Genomic DNA, 24201 nt, shown 5'->3' with positions numbered 1-24201 from the left:
AAAATAACAAATCTACAACTAGTCAAATCATAATGAAGCTGAAAAACGTTAGAGGATAGAGAGAAAATCATGCAAATATCCTAGAGTGAAAAGATAGATTATCTACAAAGGAAAGAAAATTACGGTAATGGCAGACTTATCTGTAACATTAGGTGACAGAAGACAATGAGTTAAAAATCTTCAAAGTGCTGAGGAAGGGAAAAAAACTATGAACATAGAATTCTACAGCCTGCTAAATTACTCTTCAGAATGAAACAGACCTTTTCAGACACACAAAGCTAAGACCCTACTACTCAGACCATCACTGGAAGAATTACCTTACACAGAATATACTTCATTATAAAGGTAAGTGAGCCAATAGGATTACAGAAGTATTTATTGCTATTAACCAAGTCTGACTTCTGCCTGGAAAATACAAGATGTATGAAACATATGCACCATTGAGAGGTCCCAATGGCCTTAAAGAAGGTAAAACAGCTCAGTGCAAATAAATAAATTTTACATTAAAAGTTTTAGCAGGGCTCTGGCTAATTTGAATTGTTTTCTTGCACTTTTGTAGAATTTATCCCGTTTTCAACTGCGCAAATTTCCATAACTTGAAATAATAAAAGAAAGCACTGCCAATCTAGCAATGTTAAAAAATGTTTCCCATTTTCTTTCATTGAAAAAAATAGGTTCTATACATTTATAGATTTATCAAAATTTCAAAACAATTTTATTTTTTGCTATGATTATCTTATTTTCTAGATGACCTGAAAATAATTTAAGAACACCAACGATAATCATTCAATGTCACCGATACTATATACAGTTGACCCTTGAACAGCATGGTTTTCAACTGTGTGGGCCCACTAATAATGCAAATTTTCTTCCACCCCTGCAACAGCAAGGCCAACCCCTCCTCCTCCTCAGCCTACTACTCAACAGGAAGATAGCATGAGTGAAGACTTTTATGATGGTCCACTTCCACTGAATGAAGAGTAAATACATTTTCTTTTCCTTAGCTTACACTACTGTAAGAAAACAGTATATAATACATATATCATACACAATATGTGTTAATCAACTGTTTCTTATTGGTAAGGCTTCCCTTCAAGAGTAGGCTATTAGTAGTTAAGTTTTGGAGGAGTCAAAAGTTATACATGGATTTTCAACTATGTTGGGGAGTGGTGCCCCAACTCCTGTTGTTCAAGGGTCAACTATATTTAGTTTCCTTTCATCATTTCTTGGTAACTTCAACCACATATGTTAATTTCATTAGATTAATCCACAGTACCATATTCTAAGACTTACCACAAAGAAGAAAAACAGACTCTTAACCCAGATGATAATTACATATTTAATACGTGTTGCTTTTAACAGCAATTTTTAAAGTAAACACATCATAGACCTTATAACTTATTAAAGATTTCATAGTGCTTACAAAGTTGATTCTAAAAAATATACCTTATTTGTTCTAAATGAATAACATTATCTGGAAGATATAATAATAAATTATAGTAGTATGTTTTCCACCACGATAGTTAAGATTGTGTACACATATTCAATATGAAATCCTCTTAGGATTTTCACACCTTCAGCCTGAAAACATAAAAGCAGATTACAGTTTGGCATACAAGATCTCAGTCTGATAGTAATTGTTTTAAAACTCAAAGTGTAAAAATATCTACTTGACATTCTAGGAAAGCATGGCCACATGCACAGACACATTCTCTCACTCACTCCAACACACACATGTGTGCACACATACTCACACCCCAGAGTACTCAGAAGATCTTGCCCCTGTGGATCAGACAACTGCCATCAATTTCAAAAACTAATGGAAAAAATTAGCTAAGAATATGTTTAAACCATACTTAAGAGGTGCTGGTTGCCATTAAGATCTTTAACATGCACAGAATGCCATCTCAATACATTCTTAAACAGACTTGAACTATTCACTAATGGATACACGAATACATAAGAAATTATGTATTCATCCACCCCCAAGACTGCATGTAAGATGAAAAACCTAGGCATTCCACCAACAATGAGTCATATGACTGAACCCAGCTAAAGCTACAGTGGTTTGCTTCACAGAACCCAATAGAAGACAGAACCCAACAGATTTAGAAACCTCATTGTGATCTGTTTGGAGTTTCCTATATGCTCCATGTGCAAAAGCAATGAGATTCTGTATTGCAGATGACAGCTAATATCACTTTGCACTTTTGTGACACTGCAAGAGGTCACTGTATTTCCAAAACATGTATTTATTCTAATTAAATCCTCTAATGGTCCTTACTTTTAATTATATATACTGTTCCAAATTTAGAACCAAAACAATTTGATGCTGATAACCTCTTCTGCTCATTACATATACTTCCAGTAAAATCTGTCAAAACAGAAAATTACTCTTCGGGCTGTCTCCAGTAACGCAGGTTTGAAACCAGAAGTTCATTTTCACCCTGTATCAAAACACTCCAAACTCTATGAAACAACATTAAATTAGAAACTAACCACAAATTAGGGCACTCATAACTCATACTGCTGTGATTAGAAAAATAAAAAGGCACAACAGTAAGCTAAAGAGAAAATACCAGCTCCCCATATGCTTTTTGTTTGTTTGTTTTTGGCTTTCCTCTTATTTTACTTCATTAAGTTTACAAATTGTTCAAAGCATTCTGATACTCTGCATGACAGGAACAATATTTTGGCACATTAACATTGTGATACAATGTATGGCATGTTTAAAAAATTAATTTAAAAATTTCATCTATTAATCAACACTTTTTAATGTAGTACATATATATCTTACAGTTATTTAAGTCAAATATGTAAAGGTTTGCAACTGATTTACAGATGAAGCAATCACAGATTGCAGTAATATGTGTGTGTGTATATATATATTTATCCTTATATACACACACGCCAATCAAGGGGAAAACTGCATCCTGGCAATTTTACAGTCTGAAGTTTTGTTGGTATATCTACCATTTCACATCCTTTTCATCTTGCTTTTCTGTACAAAAGATATTTTTTGCCTTCTTCATTCCTGATGAGATTTTTCTGCGATAACTTTACATTCGTACTGCAAAAATTAAAAGGTTAAAAGGTTAACAGATTAAGACTTCTTTTGAATAGCAACTTCCAAATAAACTGAAAAGCTCTAAAAATGAACATTTTATTACTATATGCCCATTTATTCCTCAAATAATCCAAGAGTTACATAATTACTATGATTAAATGACAAATGTGACAGGGAAAAAAATAATTCACATTCTGGAAGTGAAAAAGCCACAGCCAAAAGCAAGAGAAAGATGAGATTTCTGCATTACAAGCAAATAGTGGCAGTATATGATTTAGAATTTAGATCAATCTTTTAATGTTGAAAGGAAGCAAAGCAGGTTTCTTTGAGTATTCAATAAGGCAAATTAGCAAAGAATAGTTCATGAACTTAAGGATAGGGCTGTTGTGGTGAACTCAGATCACTGTATTTTCAAATTGCTATACGATATAAAGGAAAAAATCTGTTACATTAACAAAAGCTTCCAGTCAAAACAACATTTTTAAAGTACAGCTATAAAAATGTACACCCACAATTCAAAATAAAGGAAACCAACAGGATAAGATAATTGGTTGGCTATTTTACCAAAAATACAGCAAAGTAAATCACTCAATTCTCCTAACCTGGCTAAAAAGGTAAAAGTGACAGCATTTATTCATAAAACTGCTGTGGCCTCTGAATGTCACTCCCTAACCTTTTCCTTTTCCTTCATAACTAAAATGATCAAACGCCTTGATTTGTTAGCGATGGTCCTAATGTATACCTATTGTAGCAACACACTTATTCGTAGTGACCTTCTTAACTTTTAAAACTGTCCTTTTTGGATATAGTGGAAACCTGTAGATTAGTTTTTTAAAAACCACTAATATCCCCCATATGGCCAATAAATCATATTGCCCTATCCATAACACATTTTGAGTTTTTCTCTCCAGTGGCTCCTCAACTTTTAAAACACCTGTGATTAAATTCTTCCAAATGATTTATTTCAATGGAAGTGCAAAAAAGCAATCAAAGAATGTTGTCTTCACAAATTGCTTTCCCTTAAAGGACTACCTTTTAGAGAAAACTTGTCATTTGTTCCACATCTCATTCAGAAAAGTGATTAATAAGCATCAGCTTACCATTGCCAGTTGTCGACCAATGTTTCCCATTGTTATGCCTCCAGCAAAAAATATACATGGTAACCAAGAACGAACATAGAGGAAATCTGGAGATGTATATCTAGAATAACAGACATGTCTTTAATACCCACAGAGGAACTGCAATGACACTTAAGATAACTACAATGAAAATAAACTACTCTGTAGATTAAACTGGCTAACCTCATTTCATAATCTCAATTCTGAAAGCAGTTATCATTTATTTATCTAGCAAACAAGCACCAAAAATTGATGGATTAATACTTACTGATAAACACCATTATATACTAGCAGTTGAGTGACCACAGTTGCCAAGAAGGCAATTCCTACTCCAAGGCCAAAACCACTTCTAGATCTATCAAAAGTCCACCACAGTCCAATGGATAGTGCAGCCAGTGTGAGAGACAACTGTATGTTGTTATCAAAATCCACTTTCTGAGATCAGTGTTAAGAAGTCATCTTAAAAGTTGTAACCAAATAATATCACCTGTTCATTTTTCTAAATAAGAGATGCCTCTGTTGAGAAGGGAATTAATTGCTTCTACTCAAGTACATCAGTCTCTTAGTACAATGTATGAAGCTAGGTGGGATTAAAACTGTCTCCAGTATTTACCCAATACCAGATACACAAAAGACATTAATCAATAGATCCTACCAACTGTAACCCCTCCAAAACAAAAAAACAAAACAAAACAAAGAGAACAGTCTACATACATTCCCAATTATAAGGCTTTACCCATTATTTAAGAAATGCTTTCTTTGCTAAAAATGTAACTGGAAGCCTCAGAACACAAGTATCACTAAAGGAACACACTTTTGCAAAAAAGGAAACCAATATTACTTCTCCAACAGGTTTAGAATTACTTGAGAATCATACAGGAACTTGAAAATAGAAGAGTTGACAGCTATTTAACAGGGTACCACATTCTCTCTATGATTTACTGACAGACACATTTTACAATAATGCAGTTCAGAAACAAGAGTACCAAGGACACAGTATCCCTTTCTATTATGTCAACTGTTCTAGTTTTAATTTGTTGAGGATAAAGCCTCGAAGTGAACATTATCTTACAACCTGCCAAGCTATTTTGGTGCCTGAGACTTTCTGGTATAGGACAGTTTGCTCAAATGATATTTTATTTTCATCACCTACTTAAGCATCTATTCACAAATGTATGGCCCTTTTCTACAACAAAATCTCTGGGTAAAATTAAGCTTTACAAATTCAGTTTTCTCATCTCTTTGCTAGAGGATTACACTAAAGGAATTAATTTCAAGTGTCATTAAAAGGGCATTATCTATGTCCCAAAGGCCACATCTTGGCTCTATAACCAGCTACTGGGGAAGGCGGGGGAGGTTTGGGAGAACACGAATCACCAAAATGACCATGCTGCAAGTATAGAGAAATCCAAAAAAAAAAAAAAAAAAAAAAAAAAAAATTGCATACGAAGCCATTTCCCACTTCCTTTAACACTCTTTTTCACCATTTCCCCACCCCTACCAAGCAAGTATCCTAAACACCCAGCTTGCTTATTTCTCAGAATCTCAGGACTATTGTGGGCAACTCCCTCAAGGTCCTTCCTTGTTAAGGCTTGATTTAAAAAGAAACCTACAGTTCATATGGGTATGCTTCTGGAAAAGCTTTTCTTATTCTTATGCTGTCATTATACTTAAAGTTCAAAGAAAAGGTTTAGAGTTCTGATTTCCCTATGAAATAAACACTCATGTAAAGAGTGGAATTTGGTATTAAATGAGTTTCATGTTTGCTAACTAAACTTAATTAAAAGTCACAGCGAAGTAAGGAGGCTTCCAGAGTAAATAGATATATCAATCTTAAAATAGTGCCATATGGGCCAGGTGCGGTGGCTCATGCCTGTAATCCCAGCACTTCGAGAGACCGAGGCGGGCGAATCACAAGGTCAGGAGATTGAGACCATCCTGGCTAACATGGTGAAACCCCATCTCTACTAAAAATACAGAAAAATTCACCGGGTGTGGTGGCGGGTGCCTGTAGCCCCAGCCACTCGGGAGGCTTGAGGCAGGAGAATGGCGTGAACCTGGGAGGCGAAGCTTGCAGTGAGCCGAGATTGTGCCACTGCATTCCAGCCTGGATGACAGAGCAAGACTCCGTCTCAAAAAATAAAAAAATAGTGCCACATGATTTTGTAAAGTCTAAGTAACCTAATATTAGAAGTGTATGCTATAAATTTGGTAAACATTTTGGACTTCACTTAAAGGACAACAGGATATCTAAGATTGCTGTATTTAAGTATTTCATTGAGAAAGAGAGTGAACAAAGCAAAGAATTTGAACTTACTAAGTTTTTAAAATTTCAGAAAAGGCTATTTAAATTTCTCTACTTAAAAACAAAAATCAAAGTGGAAGTGTCTAAGAGAGAAAGATCTAATCCACCGGACAGAGAGGAACTGACACAGTTATGAGGTTCCTGGGTAGGAAAATGAGATGTTTGTAGACTTTAGTCAGGCTGTCTCAGGGCTGTTCTCAGCTCTGCTGCAATGTCGCAGTATAAATGACTTAGTAAATTACCTAACCTCTCTAGCTTCTGTTTGTTTTATTATCTTTACAAATAAAATGTGGAACTAGGTGATTTCTAAGTTCTCTTCTAGATATAATAGTATATGATTTTATCTTTTTAAGCCCTCCTGACCACTAGATTTTTTATAAAATCTTAAATCTCAAAAAGTTCACCAAAATAAACATGTGGAAATGTCCTCAATACAAACGGAAATTAAAAATAATAACAGCCACTGAGAGACTTCCAAATTCACAGACCTGCAACAGCCAGCACAACTGTGCAGAGGAAGGCAGATGTGTTTTCAGAATCTAGGACCCTGCTCTTTTCTATGGTTTCTGTCCCCAAGCTTATCCAAAACACCTCAATACTTTCTGTGAAAGACACAGGGATCTACCTGACACATGACCCACCCTCTCCCTCCAGCTAGCTAACTCTGCCTGCCCCGAGTCCAGTGCAGAGTTATAAGAGCAAGCTTTTGGCAGCCTGAGTCACACTTCTTGCTTTTCCAAGTACCCAAGGCTCCTGCCACCTTCATTGTCTAAACCACATCTCCTAGAAGAAGACAAGAATAGCATTTCCTGGTTCCTCTTCTACCAAGGAAAGTCAGAGCGAATGAGGAGGAAGTACAAGAGAGGAAATAAAGAGGATGATAGGAGGAACACCTTATGAGGGCAAACATTTTTTTCTGGGCAGAGAAGGTAGAAAGGGGAAGGGGAACAGGGGCTACCTGAGACACTGTAAAAATACTCATTAACCACTAAATAAAAAGTCTAAATCTTCAAACAATAAAACTTTAAAAATATGTACTAGGGAAGAAACTTATTTTTCGCCAAGGTCTAAGTTGGTATTTCTACTTATGCCGTTTATGTGGTTTGTCGGTATTGATTAAAACCAATGCATCTACCTTTAAAAAAAAAATAGCTTCTTTAAGTTAAGAAAAACAAAAGACAAAATAGCACCTGAAGCTACCACATGTACTTATTAGCAATTCTTAACAAAGAAAGAGAGGAAAAAACTCCTCTGAAAATGTACCTGTTCCATTTTTGGATTAACTACACAAAAGTAATTAAGTAACCAAATTTAAGAAAAACAAGTAAAGTTTTCAAATTTGCAAAGTTTCTAAGTGATAGTGAAAAATACACACTGAAATGAAAGGCTATACCCCACTTTATAATTGCACAGCTGCTACACCGATGTTTCAACAATATGGTTGACATTCTTCTTCTGACTAAGTGGGCATATCATAATTTGACAACAGTGAAGTTGTAAGGGGCTGTTTAACCTTTGGTTTGTTGGAAGCCGCTTTGTTATTATGCATTTCATTACAGAGTAAAGGATACAGCACTGGCATGATTTATACCAACAAAGACTGCTACACACCGCATTACACTGGACCACTCTCTTTTAAATTTATGTGGTTCTCCTAGATGTCTGTCAATGCAGGGGTATAATAACCCAATCACAGCTGTGGGGAAAAAAGAAAAAAATTAAGTTACCTCCAATGTTGTACTGGCAACACTTAAGCTAAAAGAATCACTACAACCACCACAAGCATTTTAAAGATTCTTAAAAACAAAAAAAAACAAAAAAAAACAAGTTATTTCACATCAATCACCGATATTTTCTAACTTACCTTCCAAAGGAAATGAAATGAGGATAACACCAATGAAGAAAGTATTGCAAATGATTACAACAACATTCTAAATTATAATCAACAAAATACTCTTCAAATGTATGATTCACAATTTAGCAGACTGGACTAAATGATTCATGCTACTTTTCTACTACTGATACCTACGAGACCTGAAAAGTATCAAACCAGTTAGCAGTTAAGTAATGTTCTCTCTAAACTCCAAACCATAAAGTATGTATTATATGCCACAAATCTAAAGAGAATCTAGAAGCATAAAAGTATACAACAAGCTCATCATACACACAATGTTCTGAAGGTTCTGGCTGGCCTCTTACGTAGATCAGTCTCGCCCCTACCAGCTTCCCGTTTTAGTCTTCAGCATCTAGCACCTTTTACTGACACTCCTTTCCACTCTAGCCCTTTAATGAGGCTGTAGGTCATATTGTCAAAGCAGGAAAACTCACAACAGAAATCTACAGGTAAGACTCATTCTGCACATAGAAACAATGGAGGAAACAAGGTTCCCTTTCTTATTTCTCAAACCTCAACATTTTATTCATTTAGTGGGAAAGAATTTTAAGTGCTAAATTAGTTATTAAAAAGACTATTTAATGAAAACATTCTAATCTTCCTAAAAACAGGATGATTATGTTGTGCCATTCTGGCAATAAAGACACTACTGTCACATCCGTTGAAAAGCATGTTTAAAATAACCAATACCACTTAAGAGGAATCATGAAATTACAACGCCAAAATCTAAGTGCCTGAGGGACAAGAGGCCCTCCCCCTACCCAGTATTAGCCAGCTGTATCTCACAGGCAATGCATTCACTCTTCGAAGAAAAACAGAAACCAATTAGTATCAAAAATCACAGCCTAGCAGACCAATGGTGCAGCATTTGAAAAAGGCCGTGTGACCACCCTTCTATCTGGAGATGAGATGCTGCAATACTGTATGCATTTTCTAGTCCACAACTCTTTTGAGTTAGGCATGCGCTGAGTATAGATGGCTCACAGAACATCAAGAGATTAAGAACGTATCTCGGCAATGCAGAGCTCCAATAACTATTAGTAAATCTAGAAGTTTCACACTATATTCCTATTTAAAAATCTGCTCCAAAATCCTGAGAAGATTAACTGACAGGATTTTAAAATTTCTATACAAATAAAATGGCAACAAGCATCCCTAACAGTTGAAATGTAATTAAACGAATATCACCTCTTTTTTTCTCAAGGGGTCATAAAACTAACAGCTCATTTGTCACCCCCGTCCCCCCACCATATATATCCTCCCTTTGCCTGTTGCTGAGTAAAGTCAACTAAGAGCAGACATTCCAAGTCAATTTTCCTGAGCAACTGATGCCTAGGTAAAGAATTATTACATAGAGAATACTGACATGTATGTGCAAAGATATAAATAAGTAAAATCGACTATATTTTTATGCATGTGATGTCAGACTTGCAAGTGAGAGACAACTGAGGAGAGAAAGCAAAAACACAAAAAGAAATTTAAACTGCCACACTGCCAACCCTGGGATTTGCCAATAAAAATCAAATCCATTGAGTATGCATGGTTCTCAGTTGCTCACTGAGAGGGAGAATTCGAAGAAGCTTGTCACTTCCCATTAAATGTCTTCTTTCTTTCCTTTAAATAAAGGCATGGCAGAGTCTGATAGCAATATACACAACACTGTGAGGTTCCACTGTTTGAGAGCTCAACAGAGTATGTCTGGGCCTCTTTTCCTCTTCTTGTACTTTTTTTTTAAAAAAACAAGAAAGACTGTTAAAATCATGCCTGTGTAAAATCATATGCAAACACAGTCCTGCTTATAAATCAAACGGTTCTCTGATGCAAAAATCACATTTCTTGTGATACCTTTAAGTTATTTCCCAGTGACTAGTTACAGTCTACCAAAGCTAAACACTAAAGAAGTTTGTAAAACATCAGTAGTAAGTCATCACTTTTTTACGGGAGTGTGCTTAAATGCAGGGAGGCACTAAAAGGAACACAAAGTCAGACATTTTGTAAGAAAACAGGAACTGAATAAACGAAAACACTCCATGAGGTATATACTTCGATGCAAAACTATAAGATAATATTTTCCTTCAACAAATAACTTAAGCCCTGACAATATGTCTGGTTCTTGGTATTTGCTGGAGATTTAAAAAGGTAAGGCCAGGCGTGGTGGCTCACACCTGTAATCCCAGCACTTTGAGAGGCCGAGGCAGGCGAATCGCGAGGTCAGGAGTTTGAGACCAGCCCGGCCAACATGGTGAAAACCTGTCTCCACTAAAAATACAAAAAAATAGCTGGACATAGTGGTGGGCACCTGTAATCCCAGCTACTCGGAAGGCTGAGGCAGGAGAATCGCTTGAAGCTGGGAGGTGGAGGTTGCAGTAAGCCGAGATGGCGCCACTGCACTCCAGCCCAGGTGACGGAGTGAGACTCCGTCTCAAAAAAAAAAAAAAAAAAAAAAAAGGCAAAAGAGTAAGATACGATTCCAATTGCAAAGTGACCACAGAAACAATTAAATACAATCCTGCATTAAGGGCAGCTGACAGGACAGAGGGGTCCCAGGCTTCTCCTTGCCTGTGCTAGGGGAAGGCAAGGTGCTGGGCTGTCAGAAAAGCTTCACAGAAAGAGGTGACCCTTGAGGCAGGAGCATTCAGCAGTAAATGGTGCAGAAATAGTGCTCTCATTAAAGGGAGGTGACTGAGGACAATCATGGACAACTGGAAACTGCTGGTGTTACGAGGAAGCTGTAAGCTTCAGACACAAAGGGAGCTGCAGGGTCCAGAAAGACTCTGAAGAAGAAAAAAGCAGTCAAGGGCCATATTATAAACACTTTACCCTGCAGACAATGGGCAATCAGGAAAACAATGTCATCACTGTTGTACCAGAGAGAGGCCATCTTCTTAGCAGTGAGGGTACCACACAAGGGGGCTGAGAAAAGGGTGGGTGCAAAACTAGAGGCCGGAAAAGACTAAAGACTCCAAGCACAGCCATTGAGGGATGGACCAAGAAAGAGACAGAGGAAAGATGTAAAACTTGGAAACTGGATGTAGAAAGGGAGAGAAAGCAAGGGATCTTACAAGGCTCTACAGGAATAGGGCAATGGACTGCACAACTAAACAGGAAAGATTTTTCTTTTCTTTTTACATTAGATATTATTTTCATATGTTTGGACACAACCAGGCTACTTGTGATTTTTGAGGCAACTTCTCTACTTATTTTATCCACACGAGTTGTCTTTTTCTATTTATTCTTTAGAAAGATTTCTTTGTGGCCCTCAATAATGCTGAAAAGATTTCTAATTCCAATTCTGGTGTGTGGCATACATAAGGAAGTTAACTTGTAACATCAGCATTATCAAACTAAAAATATGGAATTAAGAAAAAAAAGTCATCAAAATTAGTTTACCAAAGTTCTCTATTAGTTGTCCCACCAGAACCACCACTAGCAAATTTTCCAGGATTGTGCTATAGAGAAAGGTGGCAAATAACAAGGAGCACTTTCTACACACAGAAGGTGGTGATTCTGGAGCCCCTCCAAAAGGTGGCTGCTCTATCTATGAATGTTAGTTGAACAGGAAAATCAAAGGATGATTATCAGTTTTTCTGACTTAAGATGGTAAGACCCTAGTGAGGTCTTGAAAATCCACGCCAACACATATACACAAAAACATATGCATATTACATACACACACAAACTCAAACACACTATGTTTCTTAAATCATTTACTTCTTTTCCCATGATACTTTCCCTAAAATAATGATGCAGGGGATGGCAGAGCAGAGATTTTGCGAGAATCCATTTTCCATCTCTGGCAACTTGGACAAATCTGATATCTTTCACTCTCATCTACTAAACACCATGACTTAACTAACAAAATTGGTAGCAGAACTGGCTGGAATCTAGATTTCCTAATGTCTCTCTACTTTCTTTTGCCCAAGTACCTTATGGTACAAACTGCTTTCAGAAGAAATACTTAAGCAAGAAATGTAAATGCAAATTCCCCAAATGAGGTTAAGTTCGTAAGTGTGACAAACCTAGTGGCTGGGAATAGGAAGGAAAGTAGTGGCTGAACTGTGGTATTAGCATTTGAAATTTTCCTTCCTAAAATGTAAGTTTATGGCAAAAGTGCTGACATTAAAGGGGCAGAAGGACAAGACAGCAGGTGCAGCCCTGTTACTCTTCATAGTGGAGGCACGATGAAACCTCAGTTAAGTTCTCCTGCCCCAGCCCAAATGCACAACACACGCCAGGGAATTCCATCTAGGTCTGGCACCCAGTCTGGAGGCTTGAAAAGTGGCATCCTGAGTATGGGGGAAAGTGTGAGTAGCTTCCTTTTCCCTTCCCCAGCATGTGACATGTGGACCCAGTCACACCACTCACTGGCTCTGGGACCCTGGGCTCACTGGTTTTCTTTCTTCATCTCAGTGAGTGTCCTCATCTCCCCATAACAGGCACAATGCCAAACATCTCTCTCCCAAAGTTGCTCTACAGAACCCTGGGATTACAGGATGTACCTAGCACATTAGCAGACATTCAATAAACAACAGTTTCCCTTCCCTTTGTTCTATCCTGAAAAGACATGTATGTTCTTCCATGTCCCAAAAAGCTTCTACTGGCAGCCAGACTATACTATAGAAGAAAAGAAACAAAGAACTAGAAAAGTTGTTGAGAAAACGTTTTCTCTTCTGAATTTAAATGAAAGAAAAATGCATGAGGACCAGTACATACAGCAGAGTGATACAATTTAATTTGTTTTTTATTTGGACTATTTTTTGCCTTTTCTCTTGGAGAATGATAACCCTGGGGAAACTAAGAATCACTGCCTTCATGACTTCACTTTTAATGTGAACGCTGTAATAGTGAGACATCAGTATATAAACACTGAAGCCTTACTACAACAGTGCCCCTCTAACTGTGCAACAGGATTCTATAATTGTCCAGCAAGTTTCACAAGGCCATTCTAACACTTCCGTAAAGCGCAACCTCACCCTTCAACCTCCCGCTCTTGGATGGAAGCCAAGAAGGACATATATTATGTTGCAAGATATTCATTCATATATGTTAAGTATGAGACACCAAATGGGTATTTAAAAAGCAATTTTCTCCTTCAATCAGAATTATCTTCTACCACATGATTATGGTTTCCTTTTATTACTTTATTATTAAAAACAGTATTAATCTATTGGTCTTGGTCATTAGAAAACACTAAAGTGCTATCCACTGTGGAAGTATGGCAGCAATAAAGTACTGTGAAATGCTCTACTCTATGCATTACACACTGCCTACCACCAAAAAAATATCTAAAGTAATAAATAGGATAATAATTTTAAGCAAAGAGAGTCTACCTTATAGATGTCTTTAAATATTCATTATTCTAAGGTACTTATAAAAACAAGATACCAAGGAAAAAAGCATTTACAAAAATACAACATGAAGCTTTAAACTTTAATTATTCAAGTTTTTATTACTTCAGAAACAAGACTACAGCACACGCATCAAACCCTTAAAACCAAATGGTGGTGCTCATGATCAAAATAACTTAAAATAACACTTAGATGAGATGGGTTGAAGAAAGAACAAAATTAAGGGGTTAAATGCTTCATCCCTAAGGGAAACAGGATTGTTTTTCAGAATTAAATGTTAAAAGTTTACAGGACAGATAGAAATGAGACAGAAAGGAGTACATACGTTATGAGTCCATTTATATTGCATTCTAGAACAGAGATAAATAATTTATGGCAACAGAAAGCAGATCAGTGGTAGCCTGAGGCTGCGGGTGGGGAATGGACTGCAAGAGGACACGAGAGACTCTGGAGGGTGATGGAAATGTTCCACAGCTGGATTGGCAGTGGCCACGTGACTGTACGCATTTGCCTAAACACATCAAGTTGTTCAATTCAAACAGGTCCAGGGTATTATATCTAAATTATATCTCAATAAATATATTTTCTTTTTTAAAAAGGTTTATTGCTCAGACAACGTCCATACTCATTTACCCTATTTCCTTTCTAAGCATTACAGAAACATCCTACACATACCTGAAGCCGTGCCACAGCATGGGGGTACCCACCATGCAGAAGAAAAGATGCTTGCAATCACATCAGGTGGAAAGAGCGTCACATTTCTCTGAATCTGAAGTAAATTTAACACTAATGCAAGAAATACTCCAATAAAAAATAGCACTACTCCTCGAATCATCAGGTTCACACTCTGGCTAGTGACAGATGAAATATATGGGCCACACTTTTTGGGCCCAGGTGACTCTGTCTCTCCTTCTGCCATGGTTTCATAGGTTCAGTAAGCCGTTAAAAAAAAAAAAAAAAAAAATGGAAAGGCTTCCCAGCTGAAAAGCTCAACTGTCTGTGAATCAAAGACTGACGCTTCAACGGTACCACATCTTGTCCTAAAGTAGGACCTACCAGAAATCCTGCAAGAGATAAGAAAAAAGAAATTAATGTGTATCTAATACATGATTATTGTAATTTTACTGATTTCAATACTAGTTAATTTAAATGGACAAATAAGAAAATGACAAGCTTGTATACTAATTTATTCAAATTACTAACAGTTATTTATTGAATAAGAAAAAGTTTTAAAAGTATTTTTATATGCAAGACGTAATAAAAAATAAAGTACTACCCTTACATTTCCTAGGACAGAAAACATGACCTAAGAGACCTGAAGGTTAGAATCACAGTAGAAACAGCTTGCTCCATCTCTGAGAAAAGCAGAACAGGTAATCTGACACTTCCACTAGAATCCGGAGGGTAAAACCCTGCTCTCTGTTTCTTCTCCCTAAATCTCTAAGCCTATCAGTTACAATACTGTATTTTATATTTTACAGATAAGCATATTCTGACTGAAGACGCTGTATTTTTTGCAATAAAATGTTACTTGCTTACAAGGACAACCTCCACAGAAGAACAAAATAACCCGCTTTAATGTTTATTATTTGGTTATCTGCACAAAAACATTCTACAAAACCAGACCACCACGCACACACCTACATATACACCAAACACAGAAACCAGACCTGACTCACTCTCCCCAGGGGCACAACTGTATCCCACTCCTGTCTCAACAGTCTGCCCTTGTTGCAATCACAGAAGGGATTGTAAGAAAGCTGGAGGACGAAGCAAAAGAAAGGAAGTGAAGAAAATGAAGAACAATCTAATGGCTAGATTCTAAGGAGTTTTATCCACTTGGTCCCTGACTCCTAAAACCTAAAACTTTGCTACTACAATCAGTCTAGGTACTTGTTCATTCCTCTAACCAAAGTGATCTTTCCTTTTGGGGCTTTCTATGTGCTGTTTTAAGCACCTGACATGTGGTAATTCATTTAATCCTCACAATAACCTTCAGAGGTAAGTGCAATTATTATGTACATTTTATAGGTGATGCAAAAAAAGCAAAGAAAGGTTAAGTCACTTGACCTAGTTCACATCTCCAGTAAGAGGCCAAGCTGGGATTCAAAACCACGCAGTCTGACTCCAAAGCCCTCATTCTTACCATGATGTTCAGTCTCCCAAACTGTCACATATTTGATATGTTTTCTATGAATACTAACAGTTTTTAAATGGGAAAAATACTACACAGGTAATTTACTTTTATCCCATCCAACAATATATCTTTGGCACTTTCATAAATCGGTACAGAAATGATATTTCCTTCAATCCAAAAGCAGTTTATTTTAAAAAGTGTAGCACTTATAATGACTACTTTCTAATTAAAGGTATAGTTGCTTTATGGATTGCAAATGTTTTATGAAGGTCTTATTCACTATTGTATTAATATCACTGTGCCTATGCACCCAGAAAAGTTCCTGCTCAGCCCACAGTGGGAGCTCCACATAATCATATTTGCTTAATTAAATTGGGTTAACTCTTTCTGAATCAAACCATATAGGGTAAAGTAGGCCTTTCTGAGAGCAAACCTAGCTCCTAATCATCACTTAAAATTTATACATTTCCTCTGAGTTTTCCAGTATCAAACAACCTGTGAATGAATTTTGGAACAAAGCCCTCATGTAAACCGCAGAGAGTGGGGCTGAATTACAAATAACTAGTATGAAAATGAGAATATCTGTAAGTTCTAGTAACCTCCACAACCTGTCAGTTCCATGTGATAAACACTTAGACAACGGGCCTTTTTACTGGGGCTATGCCACATCAAAGCTCTGTGTTCAACATTCAAGAGGAAATTCTGTTTCCAAGCTAGTCCTCACTGACCTACTTAGTCTATAATGTAATTGAACTCTATGGCTTAAAGGACTAAAAAAACTAACCCACAGTATAGCTAATTCATGGGAAAACATACTCTAAATACCAACTGAAAATGCCCTGAAACATCTCCTCCTGACCTGATCCTGCAGACCATTCCTTGCTGTGGAATCCAGGCATATGAGCATGCCATGCACTCTGGTTGCTTTCAGCAAGGTTCAGTAGCTACAGAACTCGCCATCATCATCATCATCATCATCATCTGGTTGCTTTTGGCAAGGTTCAGTAGCTACAGAACTCTCCTTCATCGTCATCATCATCATCATCATCATCTGGTTGCTTTTGGCAAGGTTCAGTAGCTACAGAACTCTCCTTCATCATCATCATCGTCATCATCTGGTTGCTTTTGGCAAGGTTCAGTAGCTACAGAACTCTCCTTCATCATCATCATCATCATCATCATCTGGTTGCTTTTGGCAAGGTTCAGTAGCTACAGAACTCTCCTTCATCATCATCATCGTCATCATCTGGTTGCTTTTGGCAAGGTTCAGTAGCTACAGAACTCTCCTTCATCATAATTATCATCATCATCATCATCTGGTTGCTTTTGGCAAGGTTCAATAGCTACAGAACTCTCCATCATCATCATCATCATCATCATCTGGTTGCTTTTGGCAAGGTTCAGTAGCTACGGAACTCTCCTTCATCGTCATCATCATCATCATCATCATCATCATCTGGTTGCTTTTAGCAAGGTTCAGTAGCTACGGAACTCTCCATCATCATCATCATCTGGTTGCTTTTAGCAAGGTTCAGTAGCTACAGAACTCTCCTCATCATCATCATCATCTGGTTGCTTTTAGCAAGGTTCAGTAGCTACAGAACTCTCCTCCTCATCATCATCATCTGGTTGCTTTTAGCAAGGTTCAGTAGCTACAGAACTCTCCTCCTCATCATCATCATCTGGTTGCTTTTAGCAAGGTTCAGTAGCTACAGAACTCTCCTCCTCCTCCTCATCATCATCATCTGGTTGCTTTTAACAAGGTTCAGTAGCTACAGAACTCTCCTCCTCCTCATCATCATCATCATCATCATTATTCTTTATAGGGCACCCATTTATGGAAGGCCTACTCCCTGCCAGACATATAGTAACTCTACTCTTCAAAACAAACATAAAGGTAGGCATTATCATCCTCATTTTACAGATGAGGCTACCAAGTCAAAGAGATTCAGCAATTTGCTTATGGTCACATGACATGCAGTATCAAAACTGAAATTTCACTTCAGGTCTGATTCCAACACCCATCCTCTTGCCTCTATACCTTGAATTCCATTCCATCTCAACTGCTCAGACTTCTTTTTCAGCAGATGGTTCTATATAAAAGTGTTTGGTTACTGAAAAGATGGTTAGATGTTGAAATACCATCTCAACTATAATACACTCTCACATAGTAAGCCAAAACAAGTAGGTGACTATACAATTGCACAAAGACGATGAGAATAAATGTAAAATCACCTTGAAATTTTCTTTAATAGTATGAGATCAAGGTGTAAAAATATGTTTTAAAGTAAAAAGAAAAAATAGCAAACTAACACTCTGTATGAGAACATTAGTTGACTCTTTACTTCCCCAGATCCCAGTAGACACAGCACGTTGCCCTCACGTGCTGCTAACAGCTGCTAGAAGATGGGCATACTTTGAGTAACCCACATTGAGACAGTGTATCATTTGTTTCTGTTTGTGATTTTTCCAAAAGGGAATTAATGGAAAGGGGTATTTTATGTTTAATAGTATTTTTAAAAAGGAAAATAACTTCAGTTTAAAAAAGCTATTTCAGTCATGCTAGCCCCCATCTCACACTGACCAGCATTTGTCAAAGGGCACTGATATTTTAGGCAGGACAATTATTTGCTGTATGAGACTGTTCTAAGCATTGCAAAATATTTAGCATCCCTGGCTCCCACCCACTAAATGCCCCCTCCCCTATTTGTGATAACCAAAATTGTCCCCACAATGAGAGCCACTGATTGCTACAGACTTCATTCTATTTCAAGACAGCTAGAGGCTTTCTGTTTATTTGTTTTCTACCACAGCTGCTTATTTAACCTTTCCTGGCAGTGCTTGTTTAGTTTTCTACTTCGCCCCAAAAGTTTTCCTTAAAAATAACACATTTGCTTGATGTTTATTTGAATGAGATTCAAAAAGCTAATTCTGTAACTACATCATAATACAATAGTATATAATTACTGGTGACAAAAAAAAAAGCTTTAAGAAATAGCAGGGAACTGGGAAATCATCTATTCCAAGGGGTATGAGACCCCCATGCGAAACAAAACAAAAAAGTTGTATATATATGCATTTTTTTCTGGGATGAAAGTTCCATAATTTATATAAAGTACTCAAAAAAAGTCCATGATCCAAACAAAGTAAAGAATCAGTAATCTAACAATTCTCTCACTCTATTAGCAAGGCCAATGACATGCAAAGTGGTCAACTGGATTAACAAGATTAAGACAGTACCATCAGTTCTTATTACCACAAACATGTATAGTGAATGCCAGAAAATGTCCAGACTCATCAAACGGATAGAGGCTTCCACAAAACCATTTCACCCCCTACCATGCAACAATGAAATTCCTTTAAAAGCATGTTTATAATATCAGTTGCACACTAGAGTGGGTTATTTTCAAGGGAAAGTAAGCTCCCTTAGTTTACTTTGAAGTTTGTTTTTCTGATTTTGTACTGATACCATTTTCTTAAAACAAAGTGGATCTATATCTTTAAATATTAGTCTTACATTAATGATAAACTTGATGCTCCAAAATTTTTTTAAAAATCTATATTTGAAAAATTTAGATTACTTGACAAAAAATTTGCTGACCAGGGAAAAAGTCTCTGGTATAAAGATACTGTTTAAAGGACAATATGTCAATAGATTCTCGAAAACAATCCTGGTAAATAGGCAGGTGCTGTTAGTTTCCATTTTACAAAATAAAATAGGTTAAGTAACTTTCCAAGATCACAGAACTGTTACCAGGTAGCACCAGGACTAGGCTCACCCACTCTGACCCCATGTCCGGAGTTCTTCCTGCTTCACCACACTGCTTCCATTCACAAACATGGTACAAAACAATTTAAGTGCCACACAAGAAACCGTTTTTAAAATCATGTTGGTAAACTACTATTAATACCAAAATGTGTTCAACAATTCACAAAGAAAAACTTTCCACCAGACTTGAAAAATTCTACGCTGAGCCCTGGCCTAAAATTTCTGGAAAGTACAATACTAAACAAAAAGAAAAAAAGTTGAAATAATTTGCATAGATCAATGATGAATCATCAATACTGGAAAAACATTATTCCAGGTGTATGGCTGCCTATTAATGGATTGATATTATTACTTTTAGGTTAAAAAAGAGTTATAAGTGATTATGAGCTTTGTGAATAAAACTCAAGGTTCATGTTGGCCACTGAAACAACTTAGAGGCAACAAGCATTTGAAAACAAACACACATACAAAATCTTCTAGTAACTTTAAGAACCTGTTGCATTGTAACAACTGCAACACCCCTTAAAACCAAATGACAAGACCATTCCTCTTCCAATGATTAGCCGTAAAAGAAGTATTTTTACTCCCTCAGATAACCCTGTCTCTTCAGGTGCTCAGGTCACGTAAGCTACTAAATAATAAAGTTAAATTACTACCTCACATATTTTTCATCATATGCTCTCTTAATTAGAATAGCATTCTTGAAATAGAATAAGCACTAACATTAGAAAAAAACAGACTTAAATCAATGCAACAGTTTAATTCTCCCTAAATAAAAACACATCTACATGTATCATGGGCTAGAGACGTTAAAAATTTCTAGGAAGAAAAGCAATATTTGCCTTATAAACACTGCAACTCTTTCCTCTCATTAAAACCCAAACATAGAAACCAGTAAGTTAGCTGCATTTACAGCCCCTTACAGCTTTTAAATGTCACATCTCAGTGCCTAAAAAAGTTACTCCATCGTTTCGAGATAAGTTTCTGAGAACAAAGAAAACTGTCTTAAAACTACTGAACTGCATTTTATCCTTTCCTTTTCCGTGTGACCATCTGCAAAAGCAACAGTTGTCAGTTAAACAGAATCAACCTCTTTCCCAAGTGGACATGATTCACAGCTTGGTCACTGTACAGCAGATGTGAACTGAGAACTACGACATAACACAATGACAAAACACAGTACTGAGCACAAAGTACAGGGAAAGAATGAAAGAGAGAAAACAGGAAGAGCACACGTCTGATTTTTGTTTTCTTTGGGGCCCCCGTTAGTAGCATTCCCTTCATCCATCTTCATTCAGTGGTTCACTATCAGGGCCAAACCCAAAAGTTACAAAACACCATCTAGCTACTGTTTGGCTGCTTTTATTTTTTCTGCACCAGGACCGGAGCACGCATTCCCCTGCAGTCCTCAGCTCCACCGCAATACTGATACCAAACAGTTTCAGTGGCCCAGCTGCCAAGCCTAACCATTCCTTTTTAAAGCATTTCTTCACCAATCCTACAAAACAGCAAGTTCTTCATGGTATATTTTCCTAGAGCATCTAGCTAATATCATACTTTAACAACTTTTTCCAACGTTAACTGGACATGGGTCATTATCACTTAAGCGTTAGCGCCATTGCCCGCGCCCACTCCCATAATCCACACTGCTTTCCTTCTCCATATTGCCAATCCCCACTAAGCAACCCTAAAATCTACTAATTATCATCAAATCCACTTCTAGGCCCTGGCAAGAATTATTTGGTTTTACCGAAACACCTATTCCATAGGTAACCAATTCCAGTCAAAAATGCCAGAGTATTACTCCTCAACCCAACGCCCTATCTCTTTAGTGGAATATAAACTTACTACGACAACCTGTCTTCTTTGGATCCAATCCCCGCCCAAGTCTGAGTCTTCTCTCCCAGGCTACAAGTCCCCAAGTCCTGGCAGCTCTATGCTTGACAGCTCGCTGACCTCCACCTCATCAGACCATTGGGTCGCCCTTCTCGCCGTCCTCCAGCCTTCTTCCCGCTCAGACACTCATCCACTGTCCGGAGAGCCTCGACGCCTCCTATAACCCCTCCCCGATCCCGCAGTCCCCTTCTGGACCTTCCGGACCCCTCTCAGGTAAGCGGAGCCCCTTGCCCTGCAGGCCCATCAGTGGTCCTGGCCCCCCGCACCTGCCACCAGGGTTCCCAGGCTGCAAAAACACAAGTAGTTCTTCTTCCCGAGGGCCACCCTCCTCCTCAGGCCGCTTTCCTCAACACCACGTCACCCGCGCTTCGCCGGGAGACCCCCAACTCACCCCCGCCTCCGCCATCTTCTGGGACCAGCCCCCGTACCCCCTACCGCCTCTTCCTCCTCCACTCCCACAACTCCGCCCGAGCTCCACTGCGCCTGTGCGGCCAACGAGGCCGCGCGCAGGCGATCGGGGCAGAAGAGCTTCCGGTTCCTGCTGTCAATAAGAGGTGGACCTGCGAGCCGGGGCAAAAGGGCTTCCGGTCTGCGGGAAACTGGAGGCTAGCGGTGGGCGTGGACCGTCGAGGTGACTGGCGGCTGTCGGATCTGCAGTTGTTTGCTGACCAGGCAGCCGTAGGTAATGACGGATGCCCAGACCCTGTGGGCGGGGTAAAGGAATCATGCACTGATACACGCACACTCACCGAGGGGCGCGGCCGTCTGCGTGCCCCTCATCTCGTAGCCGAAAGGAGCGCGTTCCGGGGCAGGCCTCCGGGTACTTCCCGCAGAGGATCGGGCTTTATACTCTTTGCTCCTTTTCCTCCCCTAGTAAGTCATAACTTATTCTGGGAGAAGGGCATAGTTATTTGTCTCTCGTCTCCATGCTACAGCACTTTATGTGCTTTTCATTCAAAATCGTTCCTCGAGGACGACCAAGTAATGTGATTTGGGGGACAGTTTTCATAGGAAGGGCTTTATAAGTTTACACCAACATAGAGAAAATTTGAAAACCTTATAACCGCTTATTTTTCAGAAGTATTATTTTTCATTTAATCTAAAACCATACTTTTAGAACATGAAACCAAGCCAAACAGATCTTTGCAGATTGTGCAAGCGAACTTTTTTTTTTGAATGAAAGTGGTGCCATCAATGCAAAAGCAAGCCCATATAAGTGCCGAAAGGTACTCGTCATAAGGAGGAGTTGCTTCCCTATTCTGAATTTTTATTTATTTATTTTTATTTATTTATTTATTTGAGACGGAGTCTCTCTCTGTCACCCAGGCTGGAGTGCACTGGCATGATCTCGGCTCGCTGCAACCTCTGCCTCCCGGGTTCAAGTGATTCTTCTGCCTCAGCCTCCCCGGTAGCTGGGACTACAGGTGCATGCCACCATGTCTGCCTACTTTTTGAATTTTTAGTAGAGATGGGGTTTCACCATATTGGCCAGGCTGGTCTCAAACTCCTGACCTCGTGATTCGCCCGCCTCGTCCTCCCAAAGTGCTGGGATTACAGGCATGAGCTGCCCCCTGAATTTGTTTGTTTAAGCAACTCTTTTTAAAAAGAGAGAAAAAATAATCTCTGTTGAGTGTATTAGTTATTGAGCTATTCCATTTGGAGGTGGCTTAACCCAAAACGTGTATGGATGTGGTAAGATTACAATGGACTTGAATGTTCTAGATGAAATCTGGGCCGAGAGTAATTGCATAATAGTTTTCCAAAGGACTGTCAGATGGTAAACTCCTTTCATTTACTTTGAACTGATAAACGATAAGATGGATTTTTGTTTTTTGACCTTTTTATCTACATTTACTTCTGAAAATTGAAAAAGAATCTGAGTTTCCAACAAAATGTTTCTAGGCAAGTATTTGCATGATGCTTCTCTAACATTTCCTATATCTTAGTGTTTTCTCTAATGTTTTCTGTAGCTTTCAAATTTCACTCCTGTAAGTTTTTACACTACCAGTAAGAAAGATCTGGGCCAATTATACAGAATGGACGATGATTTTTAAAAGAATAGAGAAAGCATTCAGAAAAGAGACAATAATTTGAAAATGTTCTGACATCATGTATTTCCTTAAAGCAATACAAGTCCTGTATGTCCAGTTCATGCCTACTCCAACCGAGCTTTTTTCAGACACTTAGAAATTGCCTTCAAGAAAATCCTTATGGAAAATTGTAACCTAGAGGGGCATTTATTTTCATTTAAATATGTATTAATTGCAAGTAGTGACAGAACCTAAAAAGCAAAAACCATATAGCACCAGTTCCAAGGTTCCTACATCTAATGCAGTTATTCCTACTGCAGTACAAGGAGGAATATAAAATCCCTAGGAGAAATACAAAGGGCCATTGTCTTCTTTGACCAGATTTGAGGAAAGTTTTCATGGAAGATGTGGTCTTTCAGTGGGCATTGAGGGTAAATATGCAGATATGGTTAGCCTGTGCATTCTGGTGGAAGCTCAGAGTTGGAAAAACATGAAACAGATTGCAGAGTCTGGCATGTACAAAGAGGTATGGTGAGACATGTGAGTTCTAAACATCAAGCTCATGAATTTGGACTAAATTTTTGTTATGGAAACATGGAAATCCTAAATTAATTGATGCCAGAATATAAATTGGTTA

General features: G+C 38.0%; 1 protein-coding gene and 1 long non-coding RNA gene across 10 annotated transcripts in view; one reads left to right on the top strand and one right to left on the bottom strand.

The window, feature by feature from the left end:
- Nucleotides 1–1320: 1320 nt before the first annotated feature.
- Nucleotides 1321–22073, bottom strand: INSIG2 (insulin induced gene 2). 4 transcript variants are annotated; one of them, XM_004031664.5, is made up of 6 exons: nt 21926–22073; nt 14408–14796; nt 8062–8186; nt 4454–4620; nt 4168–4267; nt 1321–3070 (listed from the first exon to the last, which is right to left on the bottom strand). In XM_004031664.5, the coding sequence occupies exons 2-6, from the start codon at nt 14649–14651 to the stop codon at nt 3029–3031; spliced, it is 678 nt and encodes a 225-aa protein (XP_004031712.1). In that variant the 5' UTR covers nt 14652–14796; nt 21926–22073; the 3' UTR covers nt 1321–3028. The 4 variants fall into 4 exon arrangements, with proteins under 4 accessions (XP_004031712.1, XP_018878318.1, XP_063550779.1 ...); XM_019022773.4 differs by having other exon boundaries at nt 21801–21953; XM_063694709.1 differs by lacking the exon at nt 21926–22073 and adding an exon at nt 21487–21892.
- Nucleotides 22028–24201, top strand: part of LOC129532028 (uncharacterized) — a 61433-nt gene continuing 59259 nt past the window's right edge. For 2 of the 6 annotated variants that reach the window (XR_010129526.1, XR_008677617.2), the window contains exon 1: nt 22104–22216. This is a non-coding gene — a long non-coding RNA (uncharacterized lncRNA). Of the gene's footprint in view, nt 22217–24201 lie in introns of all 6 variants that reach the window. The other 4 variants (XR_010129525.1, XR_010129527.1, XR_010129528.1 and 1 more) reach the window with 4 other exon arrangements.

This window comes from Gorilla gorilla, chromosome 11, assembly GCF_029281585.2.
Source record: "Gorilla gorilla gorilla isolate KB3781 chromosome 11, NHGRI_mGorGor1-v2.1_pri, whole genome shotgun sequence".
NCBI lineage: Eukaryota > Metazoa > Chordata > Mammalia > Primates > Hominidae > Gorilla > Gorilla gorilla.
Note: the sequence above shows the minus strand (reverse complement) of the source record. Positions and strands in the feature narration are given on the sequence as shown.

Excerpts from the sequence above, each read along its gene's own strand:
- INSIG2 (XM_004031664.5), bottom strand. The coding sequence starts at position 14,651 with ATGGCAGAAGGAGAGACAGAGTCACCTGGGCCCAAAAAGTGTGGCCCA. Across the intron at positions 4,621-8,061 it reads GTATAAATCATGCCAGTGCT|AAAGTGGATTTTGATAACAA; the intron begins GTATCCTTTACT and ends CACTGATCTCAG. Across the intron at positions 3,071-4,167 it reads TTGGTCGACAACTGGCAATG|TACGAATGTAAAGTTATCGC; the intron begins GTAAGCTGATGC and ends TAATTTTTGCAG.